We start from the raw sequence: 25,644 nt of genomic DNA on the forward strand, positions 1-25,644 counted from the left end.
TGACGCAGGTTACTAGAGAATCATTACCCATTTGTCCTTCTGTTACTCCGTTGTCGTTTCTCTTAAGCATTTGTGTTTCATTTACTAGCTGGCATATTGGATGTATTGGGTCCTTTGTTGATTTTTTTTCAAAGATTGGAAAGTAGTTATTTATACCTTTCAGTGTATCTTCAGTGGTTGGTGGTATGTGTTTGTTGTCGGTCTTGAATGTAGGATTTAGTTTCAGTTTTTTTTTTTCTTGCTTTACGAAGTTTTTTCTTTTGTCGTTTTGTCATGGTTGTGAATCTGTCTGAATCAGTTTGATTATGGCTTTGATCCTCATGGTTAACTACAGATGTAACTTCGTTCTCCGATAGCTCCATGATTTGGTGGACCGGTGAACTAATTCTTTTATCTGGAAGTTTTAATGATTCTTTTGATTCTGTCCCTTTAGGGATATAAAAAACATTCCCAGTTTTGTTTGATTCCTCTTGCTTCGTAGGGGTAATATTCGTCGCAACTTCCACCTGTTTGACTTTGATATTTCTTTTAGTATCTTCTATTATGCTGGTTAAAACTGCCGGTAGTACTGCTAGTTTATCCATAATAGGTACATAGATACAATCGGAGGTCGTTTTTTCATTTTCATTTTGAGCTCTGATTATCAAGTCATTTAGTTGGGCAAGTTTGTTGTTAATTCCCGCTACATTATTTGCCATCATTTTCAGAAGATCAATTTGAATGTCCATTTTGTTTGATTGGTACTGAAGTGCCTCAAGGGTAAGGGACGATGTTTGGTAAAAGATATCCCAGGTTATTGCCGTTTCTTGATGTTTTTTTCCAATTACTGGAGTGTGAGCCATTTCCGACTTAGTTTGTTTATTCTCCCCAGATTTGTTTGGTTCTGCCATTTTTCTATCAGTATGAATTGGAATAGTAAAGGAGGCCAAATCAATGTTTTCCTGCGGTCCTTCAAAGTATTCCCCCAAAGTTTTGGCTTCTTTTAGTGATGTTTCAGTTTGCTTATCAGGCCTGTTAGTACATTCAAGGTCTACCCCATGTTGACTTAGGTGTGTTTCCGCTTGTTCGGGGGGCACACACAAAAGTTTGTTGATTTTAACATTGACTTTAATCGGGCAACTTTGGGCCTTCTGGTCTGTTCCATCTTCATAACTGTATTGGTTAGTTTCCAGCACTTGTAATTGAGTTTTGTTTAGATTTACATTTTTGATTCTTTCAGACTCTGACTTTATATTGCAGTTTTGTAACTCTGTTGAGAGTTTTTGCTGTGTTGTCCATTGGAAGTGGTCTCCAATTAGTGTGTCTGAGTTTGCAAGTGGTTTTTATTACAAAATTGCTCTGATTGTTCCACTTGGTTACTAGCTTGTAGCATGTTATGTGTTTCATTGAAAATAGGTTTCATGGGTGACTGTAGGTTGTCTATTATTACTTCCAATTTCATTGACAAAAAAGCTCCTGTTGGATCCTTCGCAAATTGGAACTTATCTGGAATTTTACCAGCCTTCTCAAACATCCGCGCAATCGGGGATATAAGAGATTGGGGTAGCACCGGTGCATTGGTGTTTACTTTTTTTGATACTGAGGATTGCTGCATTCTTTTTGTACGTTTTGTTGCTGTACCTACAGTCCTTTCCTTTCCTGATCTCATATTGTTAACTATTATATCACTGTTTTTTTAGTTTGTGATTATCCTTGGGACTGTTACATTCAATCTGAGTCAACACTAGAATTCACCCTCCTTCGCCTGTAGCACAATCCTCACAGTCCACACGCCCTCCCTAGCCTGTCTGCTCCCTCTTCTCTACCGTGTAGTACCACTCCCTACAGAAATACAACACGCATCGAGACTGGTGCAGCTGCTGTCAGGACGAAAACGTGACAAAGTTTGCGTGGCGATGGCGATGAGTGGCGATTGGCAATAAGTGCAATTTTATTTATCAGTGACTTTTCAGGAGTGTTCCAGAACGTGCGGGTTACGTTTTTTTTTGTTGAGTTTTAATGTTAGCTTTATCTTAGTAATATTTTTAAGTGGGCTTACCCTTCCAGTTCCAGTTCAGCGCCCGGAGCTGCCACTTCTGTAATCAGTACTTATCCTCCTTGTGCCTCCTTGTGCCTTTACTCTCGCAGGGGGTGGAGCGATGGCGCAGTGGCAACTCACGTGAGGCAGGTAGTTAGGAACTCTGGGCCAAAGCCTCAGCCCGTGCTCGGTAACACTGTTCAATACTGCAGCCACGACCACAACCACAAATCACAACCCGGAAGTCCCTCACAGTGACTGTCACAATCAGATTGTCTGTAATGTTTTTCAGAGTTGGCTGCAGGTATATGTTATGTTATGTTATGTTATGTTAGCTCCATTTTTAAGCGCACAGCTGCCCCAGCTAAGAGGCGTCCCGGCGCTGCGCCTGGAAAGAAACACAACACAAACCGAGCAAAAAGAAGAATCCAGAATGAAAGGATTAACAACTATTTAGAAAGATATGAGTTTTTACGGCTTTCCTGAATGTCAAAAGGTCATCAAGAGCACGCAAATGGGCAGGGAGAGAGTTCCAGAGTTTAGGGGCAAGCACTCTAAAAGAGCGACTGCCGGACCTACTCCTTAAAAAACGAGGGACTACGGCTAAGTTTTGACCACAGGATCTCAGCAGGCGGGGAGGGGTATAAGTAAGGGTGGGCGTAAAATCTGTTTCGCGGGCGAATTTGTGGATTTTCCGCGATTTCGCGATCCGCGAATCTCGCGAAATCGCGGTAAAATCCGCGAATCAGCGGGGACGAATTTTCAGCCAAGCAAGCGTTACGGCAGCAGGTGCAAAAGTTGAACCTAATTTCTTTGTAACCTTTTACAAAAGGGTTACAAACAAATTAACTTCAACTTGGACACCTGCTGCTAATTGCTTCCTGGCGCCTCGTTGCCTACTTGCAACTATTCTCTGACCCTGCTCTGACCCTTGAAGCAGGGTCAGAGAATAGTTACAAGTAGGCAACGAGGCACCTGTCCAAGGAATTAAACCTCATCAGGAAGCACTTACAGATATAAAAAACAGGAAGAAGGGAGAGGATGGCAAATACACCCATTTTGAGTTGTCAGGAGGGGTTAAACTAAAAGAGACCTTTACAGCACAATTTTCATATGCATTTTGCTAAAAATAAAAAGCTGTATGTTCTGTAGGGGCAACTCAGGAATCTAGCCCTTCAGAGATCCGGCCTCTCTTTCTTTCTCTCGTTCTCTCTCTCCCTCTCTATTTCCCTCTCTTTCTCTATCTATCTATCTATCTATCTATCTATCTATCTATCTATCTATCTATCTATCTATCTATCTATCTCTCTCTCCCTCTCCCATAAACGACTGCATGGGTAACTTCGCTATGCAAGCGGCTCGCGAAGACGCAAAAAGCCCTGCGAACACGCAAAAAACCCAGCGAACACGCAAAAAACCCCGCAAACACGCAAAAAAACAAAAATCCGCAAATTCGCACAAATTCGCGAATTTTGCGGATCGCGAATTTGCAAATCCGCAAATTCGCGGATTGCGAATTCGCAAAATCCGCCCATGCTCAGGTATAAGGAAGAATGAGATGTTCCAGTATCTGGGGAGAGGCAAGTTTTAATATCTTAAAAGCAAGACATAAAGTCTTGAATTCTATCCTCTGAGGTACAGGCAGCCAATGAAGCTTGGTAATAGTGCTTCTAGCAGAGCAAAATCTAGGGAGACCGACTAAAGCCCTAGCTGCAGCGTTCTGAACGCGCTGCAGTCTCATAATTTCAGCCTGATTGGCCCCGAGCAGCAGCAAGCTCGCGTAGTCAAGCCTAGACAATATGACTGCCTGAATAATCAATTGGCGAGTCGGGGTGTCAAAGTATTTCAACACCGGTCTAAGCCCCCGTAGATAGCCAAAACAGGTCGCAGCTATTTTCTTAGTATGACAAGAAAAACTGAGCGTAGAATCTAGCCAAACGCCTACATTTTTAACCCCATCAACCGGAATCGGAGTGGGGCCAAGGTCAGCTGGCCACCATTTATCACCCCAGAGGCTGCTCTGTTTGCCCACAATCAATACTTCGGTCTTTTTGGCATTGAGTTGCAGGCAATTGGCCGTCGTCCATCCTGCCACCGCACTGAGACCCTCACAAAACTTCGTCGCCGCAGTGTCAGAGTCCCCACTAAGTGCAACTGCAAGCTATGTGTCGTCAGCGTAAGACACCATTGTAAGGTCCCAACGCTTGGCGACAGCAGCCAGCGGCTGCACGTAAAGATTGAAAAGCGTGGGGCTCAGTGCTGATCCCTGCGGAACTCCCTGTTCGATACTATGTGGTTTAGACTCAAAGGGAGGCGTGGAGACCCGGAAGGTACGATCAGAGAGAAACTATCGAAACCATTCCAACGCCATGCCCTTGGCGCCCGCCTCTCCCAGCCGCTGCAAAAGAATTGCATGGGAGACAGTGTCAAAGGCAGCACTGAGATCTAGTAATACCAGAGCCGCCGTTTGACCCGCATCCAACACAGCGCGTCGATGTTCAACCATGGAGAGGAGGGCTGTTTCAGTGCTGTGTCCAGCACGAAAGCCATTCTGCGAAGGGTCTAGAATGTTGGCAGTTGGAAGATGGTTGGACAGAATGCCTCCTCCGAAAGAGCTGGGAGTGTCGAAAGAGTCAAGTTGTTACAAGGAGTGGACCCCAGCTCCATACTTGTCAGCATGGTATTAGGGAAGGAGCGGTAGATCTTAGTCACTTTATCAACAAAAAAAGCAGCAAAAGCCTCGCAATGAGATGGTGAACAGACCTCAGGCACCGCAGATCTATTAGCAGTGAGATCTTTTAAGACTTTAAAAATCAATTTGGTAGGGTTGGTGCTCATAGTGAATTCCGGAGAATAGTACGCTGCGCGAGCCCTACAAACGGCACGATGATAGAATTTAACTTTGGCAAGATAGAGGGTTTTCAATCCCACCTCATAGGTCTTACGCCGAGCTCTCTCTGCTTGTCTGCAGGTAGCTTTCAGAAGCCGTAGAGAGTTGTTATACCATGGACTTGATCCTGGTTGACGGCTCTTACTCCACACCGCAGGAATCAAAGCATCAAGAGCTTTAGTGATCCAGTCACAAAAAAGAATGTAGCCAGATTCAACATCACCCGGAGGGGTCAGAGGAAAGGATTCCAGACAATGGTGGAATTCCACAAGTTTAAGTTTTTTCCAAGGACGTCTAAAAATAGTTCTGTCTGATGTTTTATACAGAGGGTCCTTAGTAATAACCTGAAACTCGATAAGATGGTGGTCACTCCAAGCTATAGGTCTAGGCGGACTGAATCTGGACACAGTCAAGTTTGTAAACAGAGGGTCCAAGATATGACCACCCTCATGAGTGGGGTGGAGAATCAGCAGCAATAGCTGAAGAGCCTCTAGATCAGCAAGGATGCTACTTATCGCTGGAGTGTCGGAAGCATCGAAATGGAGATTTAAATCCCCAATAATGCTGGAATTAGCTGAGGTAAGTGCCATGGAGCTAACAAGCTCAGGAAGCGCTTTCCTAAATGAAGCATCACTGCCTGGCGGTCGATATATCACCAACCCAGTCAAAGTGAAGTGGTGGTTAATAGTGACAGCAAAGAAGGCGGATTCACAGCCAGCTATATACCCTCTGGGATGCAGCCTCTGTAATGGTCTTTAATCGACATCCGGGCAGAGTGGTGTTCTAACGCTCTCGCTGCTCTCTAGCACACTCTGCCAGTACTGGTGCTCCTGCAGTGTGCAGGGCTTGCTGCAAAACCTGGACTGGAGTCAGCTCTGTACTGAACTGAGGGGCACTGCGGGGCAGCTTGCAGCTCCTGCCAAAGTGCAAGGTGACTTGCGGATCCTGCCCCCCTGAGCTGCACTTTAAAACAACACCTCACTGCTTCAATTACACTGTTACACTGTAAGGCAGCTAAAAGTGCCCTGCAATGATAAAGCCGTAAGCTGAGATTTGCGGTTCAACTGGTCAGTGTCCTTTAAAGTCCTTTGAAGACCAGCTGCAATTGCGTTGCTTTAAACGTTGCTTTATACAGGTGAGCTTTATACAGGTGAGCGCTCTGCTGATTTGCATATCCCAAAATCCCTATCGAGTTGGAGAGTGGTGAATCGTGGGCGTTGGTGAGCCTGGTCCTGGCTCACGGAGGTTAATGGGAGCACTTGAGGCAGACCGCGCTAGTGCATCGCAGCAACAACGGCGTCAGTCATTTCTTCGACCTCCTCTGCGGCGTCACCTCTCTCCCCCCCATGGCCTGTCTGTTCAGACTCTACTCGACTCTGCTCGAAACTTTCTGCCAAGCTCCGCACAGCCCATGCGAACCAGCAATGCAGCGCTGCGGGGAGGGAGGTTTAGTCAGCGGTCAGCCGCCCCCGTTCGCCGTCCGAATCGTCCGAAACGGCAGACATGGCAGCTGGCAGCACGGGAGGGCCGACGGATCCGATGGGTACTGGTAGCCTTGAAGTCCGATAACCGACAAACTCAGCACGGCTCGGCTCGGCTTCCAGCGTACTCTCTCAGCACCCTCCCAGCGCGTCTTCCCGCGTCCTCACTGCTCACGGCTCGTCTCGTAGCTCCTCCTTCTCTCTCGTAACGGAAACGTCCTTCTCTCTCGTCACTAGGTCACTTCTTTCATCTCCGGGTGAAAGGAAATAGATGCTATTATAATGAAAGCAAACTGGTAGTGGGGAGACGGTCTTTCCTGCAGGAAACTTTTTATGCTACACTTTGCTTAATATTTTTACGTGGTACACTACTCCTAGAAGACCATTTGCATATATGACAAACTAGTCTCTTGGAGTTCGGAGCTGTAGGCATTTTGTTAAAAATAGTTTTCGGAGTAAAGGGGTCAGTAGCCATGGAAGGATACAAATGACGACATTGCCGTCATGAGGAGAGACTAACAAGCCTAAATTGGAAGGCAGCATTTAGCACCTAAGCCAATGAAAAGGATGGGTGGAGAGTGGGCGGAGCTTCAAAAGAGCTTCCACGCCATACTGAATACTGCATGCCTTGCAAAGCGAGCAGTGTATGTGTGCTGCCGCCATAGGCTCAACCTAAAAACATCAACTGGAATAAAAAGGAAATAATGGCTCCTTGAGAGACAGGCAGACAATGAATTATTCTGATGCCTGCATATTGTGCACTGGTTGTTTCCCTCAATAAATTTCGAATAAATTATGCCATATATATATATATATATATATATATATATATATATATATATATATATATATATATATATATATATGCAGAGAAACAACTTTACACTCAAAAAGTTGACTCGAGCCCAGGTCCTTGATAGCGTGTTATTTAATCACACACAGAGTGCCAAACAACACCCGACGCGTTTCGGTGCAGCCGCACCTTGGTCACGGGTAACGGTGTTTACAAACAGTTTCATTTTTAAAGTAAATTATATAAACATAAACGTAGGACTACCTGTCCTCACATCAGTGTCAGTACAACCCCAGTTGTGGCGGCCATATTTGAATGGGTAATTGGACACAAATAACATATACATTTGTACATTTATACAGAGATACTGTGTAAGGACCATACTTGGTGTAACATATAAATCATTATGTTACAAATTAATCAAAGGTGAAACCCTTTTTAAAACGAAAAGAGTAACTAAACGTTTCTCAAGATTGAGCCCCAGTGGGCAAATGTACCAATAATCAGATACAAAAAACATAAAGCATAATACATGTCAATTCCGCCCCAGTGGGCATGACCGCATCATTCCAGTTTGGTCTCAATGTCTTGAAATTTCAACACCAGGTTAAATTTCCAAAAAGATTTTTGATACAAAATGTATAGTCCTGTAATTCCATCCAATTAAATCACTCAGCAGCAGCCAATGGTGTAGCATCATCCCTGAGTGGCGACATATCTGTCTCCTACAAACATAAAAATCACATGATCACTTTAAAATATACTTAAATAGTCAAACATCCAAGACAGCTTCAGAATCATGTTTTTAAGGGATTACGTAACTGGAGTATCATCAGTATGGTGAATACATTGCATGGACTCATTAATCAATTATATTAGGTGAACTGATAACTCCTCATCCTTGTTCAACCCCAGCGGATGTACAGTGTCATATTTTATTATGAACCTGGATTCAAGCTGGCGTAGTTGTCTCAGTCTGTCACCGCCCCGTTCTGACGGTGGGACTCTGTCTAATGCACAAAACTTGAATACACTTAGATTTTTACCGTGCAAGTCCTTGAAGTGTTTGGCAATTGGATAATTTTTGTCCTCATTCGTTATGGCCCGCATGTGTTCTAACACACGTTTTTTGCAGGGATGTATCGTGCTGCCAATGTATGTCAAAGGACAGGGACATTGCAAAGCATAGACACAGTAATCAGATTTACATGTCAAGTGTTTAGCAATCCTGAAGGGTTTGTTATTTTTAGACAAAGTTATTTCTTTTCTATTGACACTGTTCTTGCAAGCTTTGCATGAGCGACAGGTAAAGAAACCTTCTACCTTCCTGGTATCTTCCTTGTCTTTTACCATGTTGCTACATAGCACGTCTTTAAGAGCTGGACATGATTCTGAAGCTGTCTTGGATGTTTGACTATTTAAGTATATTTTAAAGTGATCATGTGATTTTTATGTTTGTAGGAGACAGATATGTCGCCACTCAGGGATGATGCTACACCATTGGCTGCTGCTGAGTGATTTAATTGGATGGAATTACAGGACTATACATTTTGTATCAAAAATCTTTTTGGAAATTTAACCTGGTGTTGAAATTTCAAGACATTGAGACCAAACTGGAATGATGCGGTCATGCCCACTGGGGCGGAATTGAGATGTCATCAGTGATGTCATCAGTGATGTCACTGACCATGTCATGAATGATGTAATATGTGACATCATCAGCAGTGGATTGCGGGTGCGCGATATATAGTTAGTGCAACTAACTATATATGGAATTTCAATGGTTTTGTGTGAGTAAAATAAGGTTTTGTAAATGCGAATTCCTAACTATATATGGTCTATAACCTATGGTTTTTTCAGTGAATTTTCAAGGTTTTGTAAATGCTAATTCCTAACTATATATGGTCTATAACCTATGGTTTTTTCAGTGAATTTTCAAGGTTTTGTAAATGCTAATTCCTAACTATATATGATCTATAGCCTATGGTTTTTTCAGTGAATATATATATATATACATACATATATAAACATATATCATCTGTATATCTATATAAATACAAACATAAATGCATACATATACTTATATGCATTTTAGGGTTGTTAGGGCGTTTTCGTGTGTATTATGTTGCTTTTTTAGGGCTTTTGGGTCAATTAAGTAGGGTTCCCGGAGCCTAGGGCTGAGGGGCCGGTTCAGTTTCGTGCGTATTGGTGTTGGCAAGGTTTTGAGGGATTTTGGCGGTTTTTGGTCGAGATTTGGCCGTTTTATGGCTTTTTTTGTGTTTGCAGGGGGCGCGTATTCGGGTTGAAATTCGTCCCCGTTCCAGTGGATGGATTGGGCTGATTTTTGGAGAGATGTTAGGGAATCGCTGGAACTAGTGTCCAGCCAAGTTTGAAGCGGATCGGAGCAGTGGAAGTGCTTTAAAGAGCACTTTTTGTGCGGAGTAGCGAATTGCCATGTTATTCAATGGGAGTTTTTGGTGCGCATGGAGAAGGTGAATTTGGGGTGTTCCAGTTGCGCTAGAGGGACGGGGCTTGGGTGAGCTGTAGGGAGAGTGGATCGGCAGGTGTGCCAAATTTTTGGGATTTGTTGGCCGAAGGGAAGGGTGTGCTTGGGCAAAGTCGATTTGGTGAAAACGGTGCGTTATTTACATGAAAGTTGAAAAAACACTAATAAAAGCAAAGCTAAAAAGCCACCTCATTACAAACAGAATGGCTTTAATTTAAACGAGGGCGAGATCTATTGCATTTTCAATGCTTGTTTACTTTGGTTCCATCAAGAAGGCATTCAGATGTGTCACACATTTGCCATAAATTCTGAATGTTAGCACTCTAGTTGCACATTAGATCACTGTAGTAAAGCTACTGCTCACCAGGGACGTCTGCTGCTGGTATTCAAAGTGCATGTTTCAGTCTGCATGTCAGAATTTTTTTAATGAAATAGAAGAGGATTTGAGAAGTCACTCAAAATGATCCCTAATTTTTCTTTCTGAAGCACTAATCATACTTTCTATGGCAAAATTAACCCCCTCATGTTGTTCCTTTTTAAATTGAGTGTTTTCAGACTTACCACTTCATTCCAATCAAGATGGCTTCTGGTGTGCCATACTTTTGTCATAAGTAAGACTGTTAGCGCTCTAGTTGTTCTTTAGAACACTCTGGGACATTCTGTCATTGGGCTATACTTGGGGTACATCTGGGTGATATTTGGGCTACATTTAGGCTCTTTTGTCTCTGGTGGCCATCTTGGGAGACTATGTCAGAATTTTTTAATGAAATTGAAGAGGGTTTGAGAAGTCACTCAAAATGTGCCCTAATTTTTCTTTCTGCAGCACTAATCATAATTCATATGGCAAAATATACCCCCTCATTTTGTTCCTTTTTAAATTAAATGTTTTAAGAGTTACCACTTTATTCCAATCAAGATGGCTTCAGGTGTGCCATACCTTTGTAATAAGTAGGACTGTTAGCGCTCTAGTTGTTCTTTAGAACACTCTGGGACATTCTGTCATTGGGCTATACTTGGGCTACATCTGGGTGATATTTGGGCTACATTTGGGCTCTTTTGTCTCTGGTGGCCATTTTGGGAGACTGCATGTCAGAATTTTTTAATGAAATAGAAGAGGATTTGAAAAGTCACTCAAAATGTGCCCTAATGTTTCTTTCTGCAGCACTAATAATACCTTCTATTGCATAATATACCCCCTCATTTTGTTCCTTTTTAAATTAAATGTCTTAAGAGTTACCACTTTATTCCCATCACGATGGCTCCAGGTGTGCTATACCTTTGTAATAAGTAGGACTGTTAGCGCTCTAGTTGTTCTTTAGAACACTCTGGGACATTCTGTCATTGGGCTATACTTGGGCTACATCTGGGTGATATTTGGGCTACATTTGGGCTCTTTTGTCTCTGGTGGCCATTTTGGGAGACTGCATGTCAGAATGTTTTAATGAAATAGAAAAGGATTTGAGAAGTCACTCAAAATGTGCCCTAATTTTTCATTCTGCAGCACTAATCATACTTTCTATGGCAAAATATACCCCCTCATGTTGTTTCTTTTTAAATTAAATGTTTTAAGAGTTACCACTTTATTCCAATCAAGATGGCTTCAGGTGTGCCATACCTTTGTAATAAGTAGGACTGTTAGCGCTCTAGTTGTTCTTTAGAACACTCTGGGACATTCTGTCATTGGGCTATACTTGGGCTACATCTGGGTGATATTTGGGCTACATTTGGGCTCTTTTGTCTCTGGTGGCCATTTTGGGAGACTGCATGTCAGAATGCTTTAATGAAATAGAAAAGGATTTGAGAAGTCACTCAAAATGTGCCCTAATTTTTCATTCTGCAGCACTAATCATACTTTCTATGGCAAAATATACCCCCTCATGTTGTTTCTTTTTAAATTAAATGTTTTAAGAGTTACCACTTTATTCCAATCAAGATGGCTTCAGGTGTGCCATACCTTTGTAATAAGTAGGACTGTTAGCGCTCTAGTTGTTCTTTAGAACACTCTAGGAGGCTGCAGTAGAACACAAAGGAATCAACTGACAGTCTCTGTCCTTGTTGGATGTACATGTTTTACTGAGAATGTCAGACTTCATTTTCACATGACTGAGAAAGATAATGTGAATTTACAGAAAATATGCTTTCAGTTTAGCTTATAGATCCCCTTCCAAACCACTGTGGGAAAATCATGAGATATTAGTTTTCTTTCAAACAATATTCATGATATCACAGCAGAAGGTTTTTTCACATGGTAAAATCACCTTAGAACCCACCACAATTCCTAAAACGAGTATGGTACCATCAACAAATGATTTATAATGTAACTAAAGTCCTAAAACCCTCTATTAACTACAATGCTTTTTAATGAGGTGCTATCATGTATATTGGTCCCAAGATGGCTGCCAACACTTCTTGGATGAAGTGCTGACAGCCAATCAGATCAGATGTGTGGTTAGGCTCCGCCCAGATATATATCTTGTTTTGAACCTAAATTACTCAAAATCCACTGGAGCACATATATTGAGACCTAGCAAAGGCACATCGGGCTAACAGTCCCTACAATTTTGCCAAGTTTCGTGCAAATCCATTCAGCCGTTCGAGCTAAAAGTGAGGCCAACCGCCCTATGGAAATTAACATGGGAAAAACGCGTTTTGGGACCCCCCTTTTTTCTCGGCCCCTCCTTGATGAAACCCCCCCAAATTTTCAGGGGCTGCTCAGAAACAAAATGTTCCATTTTCCTGAAACTTTCAGCCAATTCCGTCCACAAACGCCAAAGTTATTAGACATAGAATTTTCAAAAATCCCATAGAGAAAAAATCCTAACTATATATACCTACTGGCGACCGCCAGTAGGTAATATATATATATATATATATATATATATATATATATATATATATATATATATATATATATATATATCGAAAGCAGATGATGATCTTTCGTAGGAGATAACTTATTTTGCTACCATTTTGACAGGAAACCATCATTTAAGAATTAGTAGTACAAATTGTCTGAATAACAAATCACAAACCTTTCACATCGATGGAATAGGCAGCAAATGCACATATGCAAAAAATAAAGAGAAAATATGTTTAGTACCAACAGGAATTTTGTACACATCAGCAAGGATATAATAACATGTAAAATCAAACATTATAATGATGTATTAAGTTGCTCCTTTCCCTGCAACTCGCCACCTAAGTACGAAACTAAAATACAATCATGCTGCAACGTGCATTTACTTCATAGCTCTTATAATCTAATCTTCTCTTGCTCTCTCTCTGCAGTATCACAAATACATTGACACAACTATTCAAAGCCTGGGCCTTACATAGAAGCGTAAAAAAATATTTAGTATCACATTTTGTATTATATATTTAAGTTGCTTCAACATGTGTACAAAGCACCTGGAGAACTACTATTTCCAAAAAGAATTAAAAGTACATATTTCCTATTTAACCTAAAGTAAAAAAAGGGATTTTGTTTACCTGTTCAAATCCAAGGTTTGGTGTAGCTGGGCCTGGTAAAAATCTTCCCACTGCTGAACTCAAAGGTGGAGAAATGTCTAATAAAAAAGCATTACGAAAAGGAAGCTTTTAGGAACGTTTTGACAAATATTACCAATAAACAATGTTCAAAGCAAAAAACGTTCTAAATACCAACAATACAAGTTCAACCTATCCAAAGTAATCTATAGATTTCGATTTATTATCTTGAAAGTCAAAGAAAGTACATATTGACACACTGTATGATGTACAGTAATAGCTATGATTTGTTAATGGTTTGACTTCACTTGGTATTAATTGGCGTGTTTTAAACATAATGGAGATAACATTAGAAACTGTGGGCTTCAACAATGCATCTACAAGGCCAAACGTGAACCCATTTGTTAGATAAATGGGATTGACAAGCGCATCCAGAAGGTAATGAAGAGTGGGAATAAGTTTACATGAAGGGTCTACTGTAAGAGTTCTTGTCTACGTTTAGCATTTACTGATTTGGCTTGGAAGATGCACGGGGTACCATCTACGAAGATCGACACAGATCGAGGCCTAAAACAAGGGTGCGTTTTAGCCCCACTGCTGTTGAACTTATATACAGCAGACATGGAGAGGGCTTTGTCTGGGGCAGCCTTAGCAACCCCAAAGATTGGAGGGACCAAAATCCAATGCATGCAATATGCTGACGATTTGGTTCTCCTAGATCACACCAAAATAGGGCTATAAAAGGGGCTGACTGCCCTGGCAGCATATAACAACAAAAACAGGCTGGTAGCAAATCCTTCCAAATCAAAAATATTCATCTTGGGACACTATCCAAAGAAAAAATCCAAAGAAAAAATCAGCAAAATGGAAGCGTGGTCATCTCTCCTTGGAAAGCACACAGCGATACACCTACTTGGGCGTCTGCTACCAAGAGTCGGGGCTTCCTGGCGCCCACTTAAAGAAAATCCAAGGCAAAAGGAAAACCATCACCTATGCCCTCTGTAAGTCACAAGGCTCGTTATACAGCCCATCCACAACGGCAATCCAAAGCGTACTCAAAGCTAAGCTAATACCGGCCCTAATTACGCTCAACAAGCGTTCCCGGGCAAACTCAACAAGGACCTAGAAAAAATCCATTGCAGAGCTTACAAGAGATTGTTCCACCTACCAAGGTGCACCAGAAACACCCTTGTCCGGCTAGAATTTTCGCTTAACCAACAAAATCTGGAAGAGATGGCCACCCAAAGTAAATACTACTTCCTCACAACAGCGGCACACGAGAACACACTCAAGGCAGTTCTGAAACACATCTGCACGGAACCTGGGAATCCCTGGTCGGCTACCCTTAACGCGGCAAAGGACCTCCTCAATCTTGCCACTGAGTCTTGGGACCCCAAACTCGTCAACTACACTGCAATTAAAAACGCGATCAAAAAACAAGTACGCGCCCGTTCGCGGGAACTGGACTTGGAGTCACTTGCAAAAAGAGATTTTCATGAGACCTTTGCTTGCCGCACACTGTGTACAATCCCAAAAGCCATATCACGCAGGCCGTGGGCCGTGCAGCCCTTGATAAGATTTTAGCCTACAGACTACACCCCCTGCCCCTTAAAGAACTATATGCCTTTGAACAGGCTGGATCAGGAGCTCGGGAATGCAGGCTCTGCAAGTACAAACGAGAGTCACTTGCCCATCTTTTATTTTGTTGCCCGGCCCTGTGTACGGCTCGCAGTCTTTACCTCAGGCCTATTCTAAGACAAGTGGGGTCACGCACCGCAAAGGAGGCGATCTACCAACTATATACACTGACCATGGTAAAACAGATGGCCTCTTTTGGAAAGTTCATCCAACAGACACGGTCCAAGCTGGTGGCCTTCCAGGGCACACACGAATAGAAACTCTGAAGACGCAGGCCGGGCTGTCTTACTATGAACCCTATCCCCCGTGCGCACCAGAGTCCCGGGAACTACCACACAGACTTGCCCGCTGACACACTCCTGGTTTTAACTTTTGTAATTTTGTATTCTGGTTTTTAATGTAATGGTTTTGAGTAACCAAACAATAAAGTATTCATTCATATCCACTGGAGGAGAAACCCCTCATCACTGGATGACTGTGCTTGGTTTTGGGACAATCAATGTCTGGCCGACACAAAGAACCACACCAAAAACAACATTGCACTACAAAAAGCTCACCCCCTCCAGAAACTGCTTATGAAAAGTGTGGTTGAAAGTTCGAATCACCAAGCAAGATAGCTATCCAGTGCTGGAAGTGTTAATCATCATGACGGACAGCATTTTTCATCTTTACTCTCTGTTTCACACTCAAAGGGGCAAGCAGAAAGAGAAAAGAAGTCTGTTATCACTCTCCCCAAAAGCCTGCCATTAATCTGCTGTGCCAGGACACTTCTAGTGGCGAGATCACTTGTTTGATTGCTTTTTAGGTCTCACCTAAGACAGCACATGTGCTGTTTCACCAGTGTGATCGGAATTCTTTTCTCATTGCTTACAGTTTGTTGGCTCAATTGTCACTCTCATTCGCGTGCTTCCTATTGGTCATCTGCCCCAGGCTTCCTTCCATTTCATATGTTTGCCCATCCCCTGGAGCATGGACACATTACTTTTTTCCCTTCACTGGTCATTTCTTTAGACGCTCTGTTCTTCTTTCTGTTTAAGCACTCTACAAGAGTGTGGTTTTTCAGCTGACACACTTGTGTACTTCTCTCCCCCCCTTGTTCGCCCTGCCAACAACCCTCCGCTGTCCATCTGCTTTCCTCCAGCACCACCTTCCCACCCTCAGTTGTCTGTCTGCTTGACCCCAGCATCTCCCTTCTGTTAGAGAATGTTGAGCATTTGTGTTTTTGTGCATTATTAACAGCATGCAGAATGTGGTTTTACCCTTGAAAATACATTTATATGCTGATAAAGTACTATTGTTTTTACAATAAATTTCATATGATATGTAAAAGAGGGTTTCCTGATCCTTGCTAATCAGGCCTTAATTCGTACCTAGCAGCTATCTTATTTAAAATGGGTGCCTCTTTTATTTTTACTCATGAACATTTTCCTGTTTGTTATTTCCCCAACTCAAAGTTAAGCAGTCATGTGTACTTATTTCCATTGTCATTGTTCATGCTATTCTTTCTGAGTCTTCTCTTGTCCAGTCACAAAACTGTAACTTTACTTCACAGTCATTCTGCAAGCTCACTGTACCCTATTCAATCATATAGCTTGATGTTGTTCATGTATCTCGTTTGTTCCACCATCTCTAAATGGCATCGGGCAGAATCAATATTTATGTAGTGGGATGGTGCTTAGATGTCAAGCCAATATGAAGCTTAATAAAACTGCTCTTATTTGATGAGAATGCAACACATTTGCTCACACCATGATGTTTTTGCAGTTTTAGTGGTTTCCTATGTGAAAATAATGCATACAAAACCTCAATTTTGGGGGTGAGTTAGAGCTTTCCATAAAGCTGCTAGGAATGCTGACTCCTTTCTCTCTTGATTTTGCTGCTCATCTGGAATTTAGCACTTAGAATATTTTTGATTTTGCACGTATCTGTAATACTCGATTTGCTGAGAACCTTCATGGCAATTATCCTATATTGCCTTATAGAATTTTGGTGATAAATCCTTCATACTTTTCCGCTGATCTAGAACTCAGTTATTGAGTGGACCCTTTACATTGACTGTATTTTTGATATTTTTGTTGTGTTGGTAGGTGCCTGACCCCAGGGACACATTGCCTCAATAAACCGTCTCCAATTCATCCATCGGTAGGCGTTCTGTTTAGAGTTTTGGAGTGTCAAAATTGCAGGGCCCCCTGACATATTCTTGCTCCCACCCCTCTGTTCAACCCTTTGTTGTCTGTCTACTTGCCCTCAGGAACAACTACCCTTCCTCCATTGGCCATGTTGACCTATCACGTACCCTCTCTCATCCATTTTGCCCCTACCCACTCCCCCTATATTGTCTGTGCCACCCCAACCAACTCTTTCTTGGTTTTCTGTGTTAGCCCCCACCCAACCTCATTCAGTTATCCATGATGAACAAGCCATCCACACTCCCTGCGTTGTCTGTGTTTCCTAACCCTCTTGCCTCCCACCAGAAATAAACATTTAAAAAAATGTTTGTTTTTTTAAACTTTCAGCCATGCTGCACAGCAGCCGCACTGCTATACAATATGGATAAAAAAAACACATTGGCAAAAGCCAATACCTCTTGTAGGCGAGACCTAATGGGTTCTCCAATGATTTTTTATGATGGGAGAGATAACGTAATGGAGTAGAGCTTGCTTCGATTGTGGTGGGAGCAGAAAGAAAGATACCAGCTCCTTTGTGTAGCACCGGGGGTGAGCATAGGGAGCTAGAGGGGCCTGAGGGGCTTGCCCCCCTCCCATAATCCCAACAACCCCTGCAGCTGCAGATGATCCAGGAAAAACAGGGCATCCCCCGAAAATTAAAAGGTCACGAAGAAAATGGCTTATTGTATTAGGTTGTGGGAAGCATCTCATTACCTAATCACCACTCCTGGATGGAATGCCCCAAAATGTCCAGCAAGGGAGCTCGTTTGCACTGTGGTTCACTCCTGTGGTGCCTCAAAATGGGCAGTAGCACCACCATTGTTTGATAAATGTGTCGGGCTGCAAGAGGTGCAGCGGGTAGCAAGGAATGTTTTCGGGAAACTAACTACCTCTCACAGGGAACTGGAATCCCTGAACCTGAGAAAGATTTTCAGTGATTTCAAGCGCTTCCATAGCCTGGAATTCAACTTGTGAACTGCAAGTCACACCACATGACATTTGCTGAGCCATTGTGAAGATTATGACAACGTTTGAGAAAAGAGCTTGAATATGCCATAACAAATAAAAGACAACATTTTGCTTAAGATATCCATGAGTTTGATGGAGAAAGAAGATTATGCATGCTGAAAATAAACACTGTATTGTGCAGCTATGTTTGTGTGATCTGTCCAAATGCGCAAACATGATCCATTTATCTCATATAATTTACTTTTCATAACGTTATCTGAGTTAAAAACCACGATACATGTGTGGAATAGGACATTTTACCCTGCACATTTTTACTCTGTGTTCCATTACCCCACAGATTTTACTCCGCAAAATCTTTTACAACGCAGGGCTTTACAACACAATCCATTACAACGCATTCCCCATTACAATGCGATTTACTATTCTAACTCCATCTGGAGGTTACTTTGTGGAATGTGTTGTTATAGTTTGGGGTATTAAGCTCTGCGTCGTAAAAGATTTTGCGGTGTAAAAACTGTAGGGTAATGGCATGCCGAGTAACACATGCTGCGTGAAGGATGTTTCCCACATGTTTGGGATGTGCGTTCCATGTCAGGCAAAATTATTTCGCCCGATTTCACCAACAAAAATGTCATATGATTTTGTATTCTGCCGCTGTTATACTAATTAGGGGTTTTGAACCCTAAAAAACATACTTGTTTGATAAATTTACCATGCACAAAAAAAACCAAATGACAACAGAGCATTGTTAGTAAGTAGCCACGGGCAAAAGTACAGTCATCAGGTGATTGGAGGGATAGCTGGGCTCTGTTGTCACAGAACGTTGGCCAAGTAAGGGTGCACTGAACTCCTTTTAAAGGAAAGGGTGTTACATGGATTCTAAGGTGAGAATGTAAATACACCTGACTGTGACATTAAAGTGCAGTGCAGCCTGAGTTCTCAAATTTGCTCCTTTCAGCACCCTTAGTTTCTGCCTGAAGGAGGCCTGTTGCACTTCAAAAATGCCTAGGCAACAGGTCATGTGACTTTTTTTCCATGGTTAAATACCTGTCAAAGACAGCACTTCATAGTACATCAAAAGCTGTAAAATAAATCTCGATTTCTTGAACATATGTAATGTCCGTTCTTGATGACACAGATATGTTATATCTGACTTTGCATACTTTGGTTTCATCATATAACACTACAAACGGAAATAATAACTCCACTTTTCTCAAAGTAAAAAGACAGGATTATGGTCATTAGTAGTTGCAGAAATTCTTGAATAGTTTACAGAATATATTTCACAAACCAGCTACTTTGTACAGCAAAAAAGTATTCTTCAAGCCAGGCTCCTGAATTTATCATTCAATGATTCATACTTGGTTGGTTTTCTGCCAGCCACATTAGCTAGGATGGGCCTTATTCCTGCTGCTCCACCTTGTCCGACAGATTCTCTAAGTAGTGTATGCTTTTATGTCTTAGGACATTTTCAAGTTAGTTGCTGTTAGAACGTTGAATGAGGTCTGATCATTTAGAAAGCTACAGCTTCCCCTGTAATGCAGTTGGCATGTATTAGCTATAGAAAAATTCACAATGTGTACATCTGGTTATCAAATGAAACAAGACAGACAGATCTCATGCATTTAAGTTATGTCCTGTGTACTCACTGTGTGTGGTGGCGCTGCCATGGAAGAGATCCTAATAGGACAAGATCCTTAATTTACCTGAGGGTGAAATGCTTCATCATTGGGTTACCTCTTCACACCCGGACTGCAAGGTTCATGGTGTGGCTTACAACTCCCCTGTGGGGAGGAGCTGAGGTGTTTTTCAAAGATGAGCGATGGAAAGGGGTCAGTAAGGAGCAGAGTGCAAAGAAGTGCAAAAGTGATAAATAAAAGTATCTCCAGAGATCCAAATAGACTTTATTCAGTAAGCCCCTGGGATAGAGTTCAAAAGAGGACTAGGTATGAAACAAATATACCCCTATCAGTGGGCAACATGTTTCTGCCCATATATGGTCCCCTAAGGGGGGTTCCGGGTGATTTGTCAGGGCCTAAAGAAATATATAGAGTCACTCTGCATAGGCTTGTGATAACAAGGAAAATATGGAAAATATATACTGGCCACCACAAGATCAAAGCGGCCAGGATAACAATACCCGTGTTATTCTGGGACCAGAACCTTTCTGAAAATTATAATTAAAACCAATGGTCATGGTTAAAAACAAGGGACAATTATCTTCACAATATGCAAGGATTTCAAATGGCAGGTCAATTCCATCAGTACAAAGTGTCTATACAAGCTCTTGAATAGTTCTAATAAATGTCAAGTGCCATGACTTTGTTTTGTAGAAGTGGTATCCACTCTCAAATAACTGGGTACGTCTTGTGGGGCCCAACTGAAAGTTAAAAGTGCAAGAGTTGCAGATAATACATACAGAACTATGGGGATTTACACAGTAATGAAGGTATTATATCTAGGTCTAATAAAGATGTATATCTGGTATGGTGTTGTCATTGGTATGTTGCCAAAGTAATTAGAAATGCCAGCAATAATGTTTTACCCGCCAAGGTTCAAGGGTGATGCATCATGCTCAAATGTATACATGTGGACCTATCAACACATATGTGTGTGCACAAGACAACATCTCACTGCTCTCTGGGTGGACATTGTTTAAATGCGATGGTACACAACACTCTCACTCAGAATCCAAGCTCTGTCCATGAGAGCGTGGTACAGGTCTGCTAGACACTGTTGTGATCTACCCTCGGGGGGAGCGCAGTGTAGTGATGGCATATTCCTTTATGGAATATGTTGTAGAACATTGTACATGTAGTGTTAGAATGCATAGCTGTAGAACCTTGTATATGTAATCTCTGTTGCTGTTGTACCATAGAATGTTATTATTCAATTGGATGTGCAGTCAGCTACACATGAGCTGCTTGTTTCCTTCGTTCCTGCATCTTTCTTAATTCCAAAAAATTGGATTATCAACTTTTCTTGACTACATCTATTTCATCAAGATACTACAATTTTTGGCGAAAGGGTGGGATCACATGGACTTTAAAAAAAAAAAAACCTTTGGAATAGTTTTTTTTCATGGACTTGTATTTTTGTGAGTACTAAATCCAATTCTTTTTCGTGTCTACCGTTTTATCTTCACTGATAATAGTCAGACTATTATCGATTTAAACACTGTGTGTTATTCTGACTTGCTGCGAGTTTATGGCATGTTTTACTGCTCTACACGTGTTTGAAGATCAACAGTTTAATTGACTGTTTGCGAGAAGATATTGGGCTGACTGCTTCACAAAATCGCTACGCTGTGCTACATTTCTGAGCCAAATTGCATATTTTTCTGTTTTCCTTGGAGGTTCCTTGCAGTTTGTAAGCGATCGGTAAACGCTTACCTTTGAATCTTCCGCGTGTGTGTTCGGTTCGAGCAGCGCTTCGCTCCTGACCTGCCTTCTACTCATCGCGTCATGGAAGTAGTCAACGCAAGATATCGCTCACCTCTACACGTCAGAAGGAACGTCATCGCGCAGAAGGTCACACAAAGCGGCCATCTTGGAAAACAAAAGGTTCAGTTTCCATAGCAACCAGGCGAGTTGTTTTTACCGAGTGAACTCCAGTTTGATCTTTTCGCTTTGGTTGTGGACTTATGGATCTTTAAACAGCGGCAATTTTGAAAGGTACTTTCTAGAATTTCAGGGAGAAGGATACTTGCAGCATCAAATTCTGGATGTGGTGTTTTCTTATTTATATTTTGTTTTCCTGAAGTGGTAAACCTTATTTTAAACCTTACTTTTACCATATACTTTACCTACTCTTAGCAACAGATCGTAAGCTCATTGACTTTACGTAAAAACATGACGACGGACAGCTCCTCTTCAGGACCAAACACCTCTGGGGATAGTAATGTGCCTAATCTTCAAATTAACTCACCTAAAGAATTTTTATCTGTTCCAGGCGAACCTACAATTTCGTGGGTAGACTGGAAAGAATACTTTCTAAATTATTTAGCTAATTTAGAAGATGGTAATGGTGCATTTTCTCCAGAAAGGAAAAAGAGAATGCTGTTATATTCTTTAGTTTTCTCACAGGGGAAACCCAATAAACCCTTGTAGGCTTGGGCAGTTTCTAGTTCAAAACATAAGATGCTACAAGGGACTTGTTTGAAAGACGTTGACTCTTAATTAACGAGTGGTTTGACAATTTCCACCCTTGTGTATCCACAGGATATCTGGTTCAATTCAAAGCAACATAAATGCAGGGAAGGTAAAAATACAAAAAAGAGCTGGAGAAGGTGGGTTTGTGCTGAAATAAATCTTTACTTCAAATAAATGATACGGGATAAGAACAAAAGTAAATTCAAGCAGTGAGAGTCATGAACTAAGAAGGACAATCAATTTCTCAATAATTCATAAACCTAAGTATCAGCTCCAAATGATTCAAACAAACAACCCAAATTAAATAATAAAACGTGGTTGAATGATGGCGTCGAGCGACAGCATTTAAAGGAGATGATAACTAGATGTCGACGTTTCGGTCTTGGTTGTGTTCATCAATAAGACCTTCATCAGGACGATGTTGTGTTTCAATGCTGTGAACAACTCCCTATATAAAAATAAATCAATTAATATTATAGACCTATTAAAAAATAAATCAATTCATAGTTATTATAGACCCTACCAAAGCTCGTAGATATTTTTCTTAAAACTCTCGAATTAAGGATTAGAGATGGTTTTTAAATTGTAATGATTAACCAATGCTGGATTGAATGTTTTATCCATGATGTCTTACGCAAATATCCGCATGAGTAAACACTCAGTCATATTGACTGTTCATTTGATTTTTTAACTGCGTAGAAGTATCACCGGGAAGGGGTCGATACTTTTCTTCATTTAATAACTTTCAGTTGTTTGTATATAGAGCTTTGGTAGGGTCTATAATAACTATGAATTGATTTATTTTTTAATAGGTCTATAATATTAATTGATTTATTTTTATATAGGGAGTTGTTCACAGCATTGAAACACAACATCGTCCTGATGAAGGTCTTATTGATGAACACAACCAAGACCGAAACGTCGACATCTAGTTATCATCTCCTTTAAATGCTGTCGCTCGACGCCATCATTCAACCACGTTTTATTATTTAATTTGGGTTGTTTGTTTGAATCATTTGGAGCTGATACTTAGGGTTATGAATTATTGAGAAATTGATTGTCCTTCTTAGTTCATGACTCTCACTGCTTGAATTTACTTTTGTTCTTATCCCGTATCATTTATTTGAAGTAAAGATTTATTTCAGTTATATTCTTTAGGTCCTGAAGGTTTACACATTTTTAATGATTTACATACACAAGAGAGGGCTGATGGGGATTTGGATGTTTTTAAGGTCGCTTTGTTAAACCTTGATGATCATTTCTCTCCTTCAGTCTGTATTGGTGTTACGAGGCATTCGTTCTTTCACAGAAAACAAGAGAAACATGAATCCGTAGAAGAATATGTTTCTGCTTTTAAAAAACTGGCTGCCAAGTGCAAATTCGCACAATTGCAGGAAGAGTTGATCAGGGATCAGGTTGTCATGTATGCAAAAAACAAAACTTTACAAGATAAGTTGTGGGTGGAGGGTGATAAATGTTTGAAGGACATTATTACCATGGTAAAAAAGGCTGAACTGTCTGAAAAGTGTGCAAAGGTCACTCTTTCTCAAGACAAAAGAGGTCCTGAGGAAGTTGTTGGGAAAATGACTGAAAAGAAAGTGGGGTATAAAAGCAACAAAAATTCAAAATTTGAAAAAAAGAAAATTCATTTTCCTGACAAGAAAAGTAATGAAGGGCAGAAAAAGTTTAGCACTGTGATTTGTTACAGGTGCTGCAGTTATTCCCATTCTGCTACGTATGATAGATGTCCTGCAAAAGCTGCAAAATGCATAGAATGTGGTTTGGTTGGCCATTTTTCCAGGGTTTGCAATCGTAAGAGCAAGAAACCTTCTAAAGGTAAAGTTGCGTATGTACAGGACTCCTCCTCCTCATCTTCAAGTGACACAGATTCGCAGGTGAATTTGGTATAATTAAAGAAAGTAGTACTGAATATCACTGGCGATATTTCTTCTAAACCTTTATGTCACATTTCGTTGGGAGGGGTTATGATACAATTAGCCTCTGATTCTGGTTCACCGTTTACAATTGTGTCTCAGCATGTTTGGAGGAGTACATTTGTCAATAACATAGGAGAATGGTTGGAACCAAATGACACTGCAGTGGAAGGTTATACTGGTAAAAGCATAGAAATGTTAGGATATAGAACTTTGATCTTCCGTTTTAAGGAAAGACAATGCACTGGTAAACTGTACATATCCGAGGAAGGGCCATCAGTTTTGGGATGGAAGGACCAGAAGATGTTAGACATAATTCTTAATCCGAATAGCAAGGAGCAAGTACTGGTTTCTTTTGAAAGTGTAGGCACTAAGAAGTGGGTCTTACAAGAGTTTGCAGAAGTATTCGAGAGTCGCATGGGTAAATTAAAAGGTTTCACACATCGAAGGTTGTCCTAAAGTTCATAAGGCTAGGAACATCCCTTTCATTGTCAGGGATGAAGTCAAAGGGGAATTAGTCAAAATGCTTGCTAACAAGGTTATTGAGCCTATAGAAGCTGCCGAATGGGTTTCTCCATTGGTCGTAGCCCGTAAGTCCAATGGCAAGGCCCGTTTATGTGTGGACCTTAGGTATCTGAACAATAACATCTTGGTTGACCAGTTTGCACTGCCCAGAATAGATGAAATGCTTGCTTTGACACGTGGTGCAAAATGGTTCTCAACGTTGGACCTTTCTGCGGCGTATCATCAAGTGGTGCTGGACAAAAATAGCAGGCAGTTTACCTGCTTTTGTACACCCTTTGGGTGTTATAGATTTAGACGTATGCCTTTTGGATTGGCATCGACTGCGGCTGTTTTTCAAAGGCTTATGTCTAATTTATTTGGCCATATCAAAGAGGTTGTTTTTTTTCAAGACGACATCTTGATAATGGGGAAGGACAAAGCCCAGCATGATACATTATTGAGAGAGGTTTTGTCAATTCTTAAAAGCAATGGTTTGGTAGCCGAGGGTACCAAATGCAAGTTCTCAGAAAAGTCGGTCACATACTTAGGCCATGAAATTGGTGGCAATGGTATTAAATGCAAAAGTTCATTAGTGGAGGCCATTCTCAATGCCCCTGCTCCCAAATCAAAGGATGATTTGCGTTCATTCTTGGGTTTGGCCAAGTTTTATGCTAAATTTGTTTGTAATTTCTCGCAGAAGACTTATGAGATGCGTTTACTGATGAAGAACAAGGTTCCTTTTCTTTGGAATGAGGGCTGTCAGAAATCTTTTGATTGCATCAAGAATGCAATTGCGAATGCACCTGCACTGCAGGGTTTTGATCCGTGTGCAGAAAATATTCTCACGACTGATGCCAGTGGAACAGGTTTGGGTGGTGTTTTATCTCAGATCTCAGAAAAAGGAAATGAAGTGGTCATTGCTTTTGCATCCCGCTCGTTGTCTCCTGCTGAGGCAAAGTATTCAGTAATAGAGCGGGAGACTTTAGCATGTGTATGGGCCATGGGACATTTCAGGAAGTTTATTTGGGGAAAAAAGTTTTTACTGAGATCAGACCACAAACCTTTGACGAAATTGCTTACCACGGAGGGTTTATCCAAAGCATCTGC

The 25,644-nt window shown here is 41.3% G+C and overlaps 1 protein-coding gene across 1 annotated transcript in view; it reads right to left on the reverse strand.

Annotated features, from left to right (window-relative positions):
* The window catches only part of TESMIN (testis expressed metallothionein like protein), a 1,691,460-nt gene that overhangs the window by 891,267 nt on the left and 774,549 nt on the right, over positions 1 to 25,644 (reverse strand). Inside the window, exon 7 of the mRNA XM_086958946.1 lies at positions 13,177 to 13,253. Within this exon, the coding sequence (XP_086815072.1) occupies positions 13,177 to 13,253 (77 nt within the window). The remainder of the gene's footprint in view (positions 1 to 13,176; positions 13,254 to 25,644) is intronic.

Source organism: Lissotriton vulgaris, chromosome 2_1 (genome assembly GCF_964263255.1).
Source record: "Lissotriton vulgaris chromosome 2_1, aLisVul1.2, whole genome shotgun sequence".
NCBI lineage: Eukaryota > Metazoa > Chordata > Amphibia > Caudata > Salamandridae > Lissotriton > Lissotriton vulgaris.